Source organism: Spea bombifrons, chromosome 2, assembly GCF_027358695.1.
Source record: "Spea bombifrons isolate aSpeBom1 chromosome 2, aSpeBom1.2.pri, whole genome shotgun sequence".
Lineage (NCBI taxonomy): Eukaryota > Metazoa > Chordata > Amphibia > Anura > Pelobatidae > Spea > Spea bombifrons.
The window spans coordinates 95,618,809-95,628,896 of NC_071088.1; the positions used below are offsets into that span (position 1 = coordinate 95,618,809).

Sequence of the window (10,088 nt, forward strand, 5' to 3'; positions counted from 1 at the left end):
GGAAAGAGTTACAAACTGGGAAAGGATGAACTTGATGGACGTGGGAAAGGCTGAACTTGGATGGACGCATGTCTTTTTCAGCCTATGTAACAATGGCAAGCTTCTCTTGCAAGTAGAGCTGTGCTGGCCCTGTATAATGCATTGTTTAATCTGGGAGGAGGCTGTCTCTCACTGATTTAACTATGCATTATACAGGGCGAGCTGAGCTATTCCTGCAGAAGCTCACTGGGGTTTGTACTTCATAATGTATAGTGAGGTCAAGGAGCTGAAGACCAACTGCCCCTTTAGTGAATAGTAATCCATGAAAGTCTGTCGTGTAGAATAGATAAAAATGGATGGCGCCTTTAACCAAACGTATTAAATATATCCCAAGCAGGGTTGCAATAATTTAAATATATAAATATATATATATATATATATATATATATTCGCTAAAGCAAGAGTTAGTAGTCAACCTACTACATTCACTATGCATTGTTAAGGGCCATCTCCAAATTTCTCCCCAAGAAGGGCTGTGCTGTACCTGTACAATGCATAGGTCAAACAAGAAGTTGGCCTAATGTAAAGTGAAGTCAACGAGACGAAACTGCAAAGTTCCAACGAATTTCCTCTCTAATCTTCAGTGAATAACCCCCATCATTTCCACAAGCATGCCTCTTTTAAAGAAGCCATATAACATTTATCAACATATTAATGTATAAAAGATAACGAATCAGTGTATTTAGGAGGTAAATTGATTTCTTGCTAATGCTCCGAAACAAACTAATTAACTTGTTTGTAATACAAGCCAGCCACACAATTATACCAGTCGATTATTCTGCGCATGTCCAAGAATCGCAGCGCATACTGGGAGTTTTTTTTTGTTCGCGCAGGAATTGTGGGACGTTGCGACGTTTGGTTCGATAACGAGCGCATGCGCTGTGTGATAGCCGAGCGGCATTGTGGGTCATTTACCCACTGGTGCAGGGTCGGGTTTGCCGCCATCTTGTTGCCGTCTGTTAGTTTTGCGGTGTAAACCTTAGGAGAGATTCCCACGTTGTGGAGAATCGTTGTGCGTAAATCACAGACGTCGTATTGTTCGCCCAGACCGTGTAGTCATGGGTCGGTCGCGAAGTCGCAGTTCTTCTCGCTCTAAGCACGTCAAGAGCGGCAAGCACAACAAGAAACGGAGCCGCTCCCGGGAAAAGGAACGCGTGAGGAAACGCTCTAAATCCCGAGAGAGCAAGAGGAATCGGCGCCGGGAATCCCGCTCACGGTCCCGTTCTAACACAGCTTCCAGGAGAGAGCGGGAGAGGCCGGCTTCGCCGCCGGACCGCATTGATATATTTGGGCGCAATTTAAGCAAAAGAAGCAGCCTTGACGAGAAGCAGAAGCGGGAGGATGAGGAGAAAAAGCTGGAGTACGAGAGGCAGCGGCGGATGTGAGTGCCGGGGCTGGGGACCGCATTAGGCATTTAGTGTGGGGCGGGTACCGGTGCAGCAGGCGGGCGAGTAGGCCCTCGCCATACTGACAAAGCCCCAGGGCCCACACACACACCCACCCCCATCACTAAAGGCCACACATGCACACGTTAGATACAGTAGGGGTACTTCTTTTTCACTGGGTAACCCGTGTTTATGCAGTCCTTAGATGAGGCTGAATGTTGCCCCTTTCTCCCAGGGTCTCTCCCATTCACATTTTGCTGGCAATTCTGGTTAAAATGAAGTGCAGTTTAATGCATACAATATATATGTGGCCCCTTTAAATGTTTGTGGCATCTCCCTTGCAAATGCATGGGGTGATTCTGCAGAATCGCGCTGTGTGCTTTTGCTACCTGCCACCACCGACAACTTTTTTTCCCCCCTTATGTTCAGACCAGCGCATCTCCATGCCGGTGATATACTTACCGCCAGTCGACCCCGGCCTACATCAACAGCCAATCTGTGCCTGGGATCGTTGGACCACGGAATATTAAAGTCCTCGCAGCACCCATCTATATCGGGGCTGTCAGGGTCAGTAAGCTACCCCATTAAGTAGGCCATTTGTTTTGTGCCTTGGCACACGCTACTGAACTCACGTATGCTATCAAACATCTTTATTATACATGCATGTAATCCTGTCCTCGTACAGGCCCAATCCTTTTATACCTGCAAAGGTGACTATGGCTAACATGTGGGAATCTTGGGCTCTGAGTTGAGTGTTTATCTCCTAGTAACGCATTGATGTGAGGTGTAGGCACCCTGTCTCTTTCACTTATCTGACAGGTAGTGGCACTGGGCTTTACCGCAGTTATATGCACTAGAGTTTTCCCTGTTTTCTTTTGTGGAGTCATTCAAATTCTCCATATCGCTATATTGGTGGTTTGGCACATAGTAACAATCATTTTGCTTGGGGAAACCAGGACAAATGTTTCACCATCTGGATCAAGTTGACAATATCTTTAATTATAAAATAGTATATTAATATATTGGGCCTATTTTAGCCAGCTTTGCTCCAACTGGAAAGCTTTATTCACACAAGTAGTTGATTTTTTTTTTTTCTGGATATTTGCCAGCCCCTATTCCGTTCTTTAAAATGACCTCTGGGAAGTAGGCGCATTTTGTTGGACTTCACCTTCGAGTAGCGGTTGGGTGTGTGGAAAGACAGGACAGGATACATTGTTGCTAGTGTGTCTTGAAAACATTACCAAGTACATTGAGAAAATATGCAGATACTTTGAAACATGTAAATTGCCTGAAAGAGCACACTGAGGTTGGTTGAGTTGCATGTAGATTCATTTTCTAACCGGGATTTATTTTTAAACTTTTCCTACAGCCGTCAACAAGAAATTGAAGAAAAGCTCATCGAGGAGGAGACTGCGCGGCGCGTGGAAGAATTGGTCGCCAAACGCGTGGAAGAAGAATTGGAAAAGCGGAAAGATGAAATTGAGCGAGAGGTTCTCCGCAGAGTGGAAGAAGCTAAGCGCATAATGGAAAAGCAGTTGCTCGAAGAACTCGAGCGACAGAGGCAGGCTGAGCTAGCTGCCCAAAAAGCCAGAGAGGTAACGCTCGGTCGTTTGGAAAGTAGCGACAGTCCATGGCAAAACTTTCTCAATTTTTTTGCTTTTGCTCTTTTTGTTATATATAGTCAGTATTCTAATTTAATTTGCTGTAATCGATGCATTTGTAACTTTGAGAGCCTTGAATTTGAGATTGGATTTAAAAAAAAAAAAGTGCAATGTTCTTGTTCCCTCTGGTAATCGGGGGGACTGCAGCCTATTGCCTGGCAGTGGGTTCCACTCCCCTCTCATACTGATGAGGTTCATTGTAACGGTTTCATATGCGCTTGAAACTTTTGCCATGGCTGTAGTATTTGTGCTCCTGAACCACAAAATCTCTTGTTAAACACTGTAGCTATTAATCATGCCATTTGCAAAAGTGAAACTGTTGATCTGTGAGCTACAGTATCCGAGATGTTCATTTTGTTGAGATTTAAGATTTTTTTCCTTTTATAACAGAATATTTTCCTTATTTCCTTTTTTTTTTCTTTTTAAGCACTAATGCATTTGTGCTTAGTATTCTTTTAATAACACTTTTCCCTGTTTATCCAGACTATCATTAACAAGTTTGAGTACTTAGTCATAACATCCTTCTCTCCTCTAGACACCTTTGAAGAGATCCAGTGGCCCCAATCCAAATAAAATATATTGCTTTTCAGCAGGTGGAGCAAAAGCAGAAATAATTGAGGCATTAATTGATCACGGAGAGCTAATTTCTGTACTGGTCACTCCAAGATTGACACACAGTAAATTTCCTTTTCAGTGATAATTTATTAAATGTTTTGATAGCTGTTAAAGTGCAGTTAATGCACGTTTTTCTATTTTTTTTTAATCTCCTTTCTGTCTGCTTATTTAAGTTTACAACATATACCTAAAAATATTTATATATGCCTACATGTTAAATCACTAACAGATGTGGAGGGTATTGGCAAAAATATTCTCGATATACACAGTCTGTTTTTCTACACTTTTCTAGTGTTACTTGCACTCTATGTTGGTGACGTCCTTATTTACAGCTACTATCTTCCGTGGCAAAACGTAGGCTAAACTTCTCTCCCGTTTTTTTTTTCTTTTAATGCTCACACCTACATCCGGCAACGTTAATTTTCCTTTAAAGTAAACCTGTCACGCAGTTGGGGGCAGAGGTGGTGTAGCTAGAATGGCAGTTGTAAGAGGCAGCTTGATATCCTTGGTAGCATGAAGTAATGCACCAGTCGGGATCCATGTCCAATAAAGCATAGAATGGCTTCCTACCTTCTAGCATCTTTCAGCCCTAGTAGGTAGGATGGCTAGGATTTTTGCAATGAAAACGTAGGTATGTGCTTCATGCTAGATTGTGTCTTATTTATAATCAGTGAGACATTAGTCCTGAATGTGAATGAAGGCCAAAGACCAGATAAGATGCAGTGGTTTTACAACATGAAAAGGATAGGCAGACTAGGTGGCCTAGATGGTTTTTACTTGCCATCAAATCATATGTTCCTATGTTAACTTGCACTGATGTCTCTCTTTGCACATATTCTACGGTGTGAGAGGACTTGTGTAATAGGGTGGTATTACGCTACACAATTTGATGTGCTATAGTTTTGGATACTAATGAAATAGTTTGGGTGACAGGTTGACTTTTCCGCAAATCAGTTTTGTTTACCTGTTTTATTCAAGCAGCAAACACGATTCACACAGATATTAGATATATAAACGCAAAGTGCCACCTTTAAGGTTAAACATCTGCAGGAGCCTCTCATCATCACTTCGGACCAGAGTTTGGACTTCACAAAATCCCTTATCTGTAATAACGCAATGTGGAATTAAAGGTGCATTCCTTTCTATTATGCGTTGCTCTAAACGGACCTGACATGGATTGCAGGATTTAAATCCAGTATTTTATATTTTTGAAATACGAGAGGCAGGTGTATGCCTATCTGCCGCCAACAAATTTAAGTATATGGTTGAACCTATGCGGTATAAAGCAGCCTTTTGACTCTTCAGATGTTATTTTGCCAAATAATGGATTGCACCTTTAAAAAAAAAAAAAAAAAAAAAAAAAAGTTTACGTAAAGAAAGGAGTGGTTTCCCCTAGAGTATCAATATGGCTTGATAGTTTTGCTTCTTATTAACAATAAATGTATTTGTTGTGCATTGTTTGCCGTAGGAATGATGAATTACATATTTTTGTTCCCTCTTACAATAAACATCTGCATTCCTCAGCTCAGCCTTCCTTGTATGTATCTTATAATTGGTTGAGCTGCTGATGGCAGGTGTTGCCAAGCTAACAGTACAAATCATTTTAAAGAGGAAGCTGGCGCGTATGGCAGCTGAGGAGCACACTCTGCAGGACACTGGACAAGACAGTAAATATTCAACTTTTAATGCTGATTAAAGGAGTATAGGTAAAGAATACGTAGGTATACGTTATTGGTGAGACAAACTATCCCCTTTATTTTGTTTTTTCACATTTTTTTTTATTTTTTTATTTTATTTCATAAATGCCTCCCAGTTTTGTAGCTGTCCTTGTTGATATGTGTGACTACGTTAAAAATGTTTGACTAGGGCCGGCTAAGGTGGGTTTAAGTGATTGCTGGATTGGGAGGGCTGAGTGTTAGTGCTAGATGATGTACATAGTTGAATGCGCAATTTTGATGTTTTTTTTATTTGTATTGGAGAAGCAAATGGCGGCTCTTGTGCTGCCCTGTAAGTCCCCAAAGCAGTTGAGGCAGATTAGAGGAAGAAAAACCATTAAATGCTTCCCGTTTCTAACATTTCCCTGTATCCTCCATTTAGGAAGAAGAACGTGCTAAACGTGAGGAGCTAGAGCGAATACTTGAAGAAAATAACCGTAAAATAGCTGAAGCCCAGGCTAAATTGGTAAGTGTTTTTTTTTTTTTTTTTTTTTTCTTCTATATGAGTTCACCTTTCATTTGGCAACGCTTTACAACATGTTCCTTTATCGACATCATTTAGATGTTCGTTTCAATGAGATCTCAATATGTGATAAAACCATTACAAAATTAAATAAGCAACATATGTCACGCAAACCCACCTGGATCTCCGTGGTCACATTTCAGATTCTGTTTTGGCAATAAGGTAGAAACTGAGTGGACCTGCCACCCTGAGACATATAGCCTAGTTTCAATAAAATATGAGCAGAACAATTGCGCTGGTCGCCAATCAAAATTTTACGTAGCTTTATTGATGGTTAATTATGCCAAAAGCCATTATGGGAACAGCTTCCCCTTTAAATTCTGTCTCCCCTTTTGTTTTGTACTTGTTGGTTCAGACAGCCTTTATAAGAGTGTAGCAAGTAGGAGGGAGTCAACTTCATGACAGGAAGGCTGATCAGACATTGGTAGCTTTCTCAGGTTGTTGCAGAAATGAGCTCCTCTTGGGTAAACCTTTAAATGACGTATAATCAAACTACTAGACTTAATTAAAATGATAAAAACACAAAAGTAAATCGGTGAATTGTTCTAAAAGCTGTTCTCGTTTGAGGAAATAGCAGTTCACCAGAACAAGCAGACTATAATTCTCATTGTAGACAATAAATCTCAGCAGGTTTTATCTGCAGCTTGATCCTTTTCTGTTATGTGGTGGACAGGCTTTACTATTCCTTCCCATGATTCGATTTCCATCGATTACCGCAAACAATGCTGTAAAGGCAGTGTTCAGCATGCTCGGAAAGCTAGGCTTCCTTAAGCAGTCAATGAATAGACAGGATAACTATCAAACACTGGGTTTCTCTCGCACTGCTGTTATGCGTTCTCAATCTTTGCATACTTTAATATCGGCGGCTGCAGCAAGTTTAGTGAAATCCTAATATTTGTAAGCTGTCATGCCAATTACATGCTTATGTGAGACTGCATAAGCATGTAACTGCATTTTAACATCTAGGGCAGGGTTCGTACAAGTCGGCACAAACTAAACTAAACTTTTTTGATGGTACCTATATATGACCGTGTCATCTTCTCTTGCAGGCTGAGGAGCAATTGAAAATTGTTGAAGAGCAGAGAAAGATTCACGAGGAGAGGATGAAATTAGAACAAGAGAGACAGCGTCAGCAAAAAGAAGAGCAAAAAATTATATTAGGAAAGGGGAAGACCAGACCAAAACTATCGTTCACATTAAAAAGCCCAGATTAACAGCAACCTCTTGAACATCTCTCAACCAAATCAAGACTTTGTATGATAGCTTCATGTTGAAGTGTTTTTTTTGTTTTTTTTTTTCCTTTGAAGTCTGGAATGTCTGTCGTAAAAGGGGCTGTGCTCTGAATCCCTTATTTTTTTTAGTATATCATTTCTTGGATGAAATTTAAATCCTTATCAGATCATTAATTTGTATTTTACAGATTGTTTCATTAACTGTATAGAAATCTTAGTGGACTGGGTTTCCATGATTCTTTGTAAGATTTGATAAGGTTTTAACTGACACCACAACCCCCCCCCCCCACACCACAAACATTTGCTGTTATATCTGAAATTCTGCAGTACGTTAGGTTGCATCCTGGGTTTGCATCCTTAAAGTGCCCACGGTATTGCTGGAGCTTTGTAGTATACTAAAACAGTTTAATGTCCCCATGATGCTGTTCCACTTGCACTTGATGATCCAGGTACAGGTAAGGATACAGGCGGTAAAGGAACTTCTGGGAGGTCTCTCTCTACTGCAGTATTTTCAGTCCAGAAATGGTTTTAATTAAATTAATGCAACCCAACCAGCATTCCCCTTCTATGTAATGACTTCAAATCCCTGAATAAAGTCTTAAATGCTTCACGTATGTTGTGAATGTTTTAAGGGTATTTCTCATCGGAATGAAAACATTCTTTTTATCCGGCTTTTTTTTCCCAGGCAAAATCCAAGGTGCTTGTGTATTTATCTATTTTCTGTGCTCTCCTGTGAATGTTAGTTTTTATGATGACTGCATCGCATTTTCCAGCTGCAGTATAGTGTTTAAACAGCTGGCTGGCATAACTGCCTGAGATAAACGCGTGAATACCTAACGCCTCCTAATTATAGCACAAAAATGCATGCAGTAGCAATCAAGTAAATTCATCATCATCTAGCATTTTGGAAGCTAACAAACCTTTCTGCAAACGAAGAGCAGGCATTGCAGAAGCAATAAAATACAGGTCCCATCAATGCAAATGTTAAACAATTACGTTTCCTTCGACTATATTGCCAAGTGTTTTTTTTTTTTCGTTTTTTTTCTTTTCATGCGGAAAAGCTTCATTGTGTTCCTGTTTCCATTCCTGAAAGGCTTATTTTAATTGTAAATGCCCTCCGAAATCTGTAAAATAAACTTTTTTTTAACCTATATTTTTCCAGACTTCATTGTTGGTTATTACTATTACTTGGCTGTAAGGCTGTACCTTTTCATTTTGCAAACAAAAAAAAAAGCAGTGGTTTATTTTAAAAAGATGTGGAACAGCTCCATTGCAATCCTACGCAGGATGAAATTCATAAACGACGTGATCTGTTCATTGGCCGCAGAAGGCCAAACTGTAATACACTTACATAAAGACGGAGACGAAAATGACTAAACGCCAGGAAAGGCAAGCTAAATATAGCATTGCTCTATTTAAGTGTAGGTTGGTGTGTCGCTGAAACTGGGAAAGTGTTGCTAAATGCTTCTTTCAATGCAAATTATTTTCTTTGCATATTTTCATTTGTGTGTGTGTGTATATGTATGTGTGTTACGCATACCTGTGCTAAATGGTTCAACATCCCCAGAAAATAATGGTGGGTTATGTTACTAAAAATAATGAGATGCCTCCCTGCTACAGCTGCCTGTGTGTATATTTGTACTGGAAACAATAGACCATTCTTGCTGCAGGCTATCATTGGACCACCAGCAAAAAAACAAACTTCCCTGCTGTAAAAACATGTCTCTTTTGGATGTATACAAATCTTAGAGATTTCTAAGGATCTGATTTTATATATATATATACACACACACACATACACTTGTTTTGTTTATATGTAGTTGTCCAGCTGCTGTTGTATCACTGTGTTGAGCCTCTGCCTTTGTCTTCCAATGGTTTAAACGTGTTGCAAATGCTAGGAAAGCTGGAAGGTGCTTTTCTGTAGGAATGCATAACACAATCACTTTGTGACAAAGCAGGTGGTTAATTTTGGATGTTTTTTGTAATGCTGCTTATGGAGAGCTAAAATTTGCAGTTAGATTTCTTACCTTCGTTATTCTACAGTTGTGTGCACTGAAGAAAAAAACATTACCTATTAAAATTTGAGTTCTGCCATATAAAGGGACAATTGAGCTCCCTTAAAGTTAACATTAAATTAAAAGTTCCCTATAGATAGATCTAGGAATCTGTTACGGGGTGGTTCCATCTCATTTTACAAGTGGCAATTTGAAATTATATTTACACCACTGGGAGCATTGAGGTAATCAGCTCTCAGGATTTACATGTCTATTCTTCCCTTACATTTGACCACCTCCCAGGGGTTTCCAAAGGTTCCTGGGCGGACCTCCATGTTGCCATTAGTTATCTTTTTCCCTATAGCCTTTGTGCTGGCTCCCTGGGACAGGCTTTTCTTCCAGGCCGCCAGTGAAGGTCCAAAGAAGTTCCAATAAGTCTGTTTTCACAAGAAAAAGCCATCTTGCCTTGTGGTCAACCTTCATGGACTTCTGGCAGATATCTTGGTTTTGTCTCTATCGTGTCTATCAGTAGCCAGTGACTTTTTGGAGGATGTATTTTGTGTCATCACACACAGATGGAGAGTGCCTCAAGTAGACCTTTGGAACGAGATGCACTGAATCCAGTCCTTCAGCTATTGTCTTCATGCACCTTTTGAGCCATTGGAAGAAGCTTCTCTAAAACAACTTACCTGTAAAGCTATTGGTGGTCATTATATCTGCCAGAAGAGTCTGAGCTTCAAGCATTCTCCATTCAGGAACCTTTTCTCATAATTCTTGACAGGGTAGTCCTGTGTCTATCTCCAGAGTTCCTACCTAAAGTGGTTTCTGACTTCCATGCAAACCAAGAGATCAAATGGGTGGTGTTCTGCCCCAATGCTAGGAGTCCCAAGGAAATTGTGAATTCTTGCCCAGGAATTCTTTGCC

General features: G+C 40.3%; 1 protein-coding gene across 3 annotated transcripts; it reads left to right on the plus strand.

Moving 5' to 3' along the window:
- Nucleotides 1-931: 931 nt before the first annotated feature.
- Nucleotides 932-7,780, plus strand: ARGLU1 (arginine and glutamate rich 1). 3 transcript variants are annotated; one of them, XM_053455273.1, is made up of 5 exons: nt 935-1,420; nt 1,854-1,991; nt 2,794-3,019; nt 5,798-5,881; nt 6,988-7,780. In XM_053455273.1, exons 1-5 carry the CDS (start codon nt 1,098-1,100, stop codon nt 7,150-7,152), a joined length of 936 nt encoding a protein of 311 aa, XP_053311248.1. In that variant the 5' UTR covers nt 935-1,097; the 3' UTR covers nt 7,153-7,780. The 3 variants fall into 3 exon arrangements, with proteins under 3 accessions (XP_053311249.1, XP_053311248.1, XP_053311251.1); XM_053455276.1 differs by lacking the exon at nt 1,854-1,991 and having other exon boundaries at nt 939-1,420; XM_053455274.1 differs by lacking the exons at nt 5,798-5,881; nt 6,988-7,780 and having other exon boundaries at nt 932-1,420; nt 2,794-3,351.
- Nucleotides 7,781-10,088: the final 2,308 nt, after the last annotated feature.

Bases quoted from the DNA above. Each gene is read 5' to 3' on its own strand.
- ARGLU1 (XM_053455273.1), top strand. From the start codon at position 1,098: ATGGGTCGGTCGCGAAGTCGCAGTTCTTCTCGCTCTAAGCACGTCAAG. The intron at 1,992-2,793 runs GTCAGTAAGCTA...CTTTTCCTACAG, and splicing joins TCTATATCGGGGCTGTCAGG to CCGTCAACAAGAAATTGAAG. The intron at 3,020-5,797 runs GTAACGCTCGGT...TCCTCCATTTAG, and splicing joins CTGCCCAAAAAGCCAGAGAG to GAAGAAGAACGTGCTAAACG.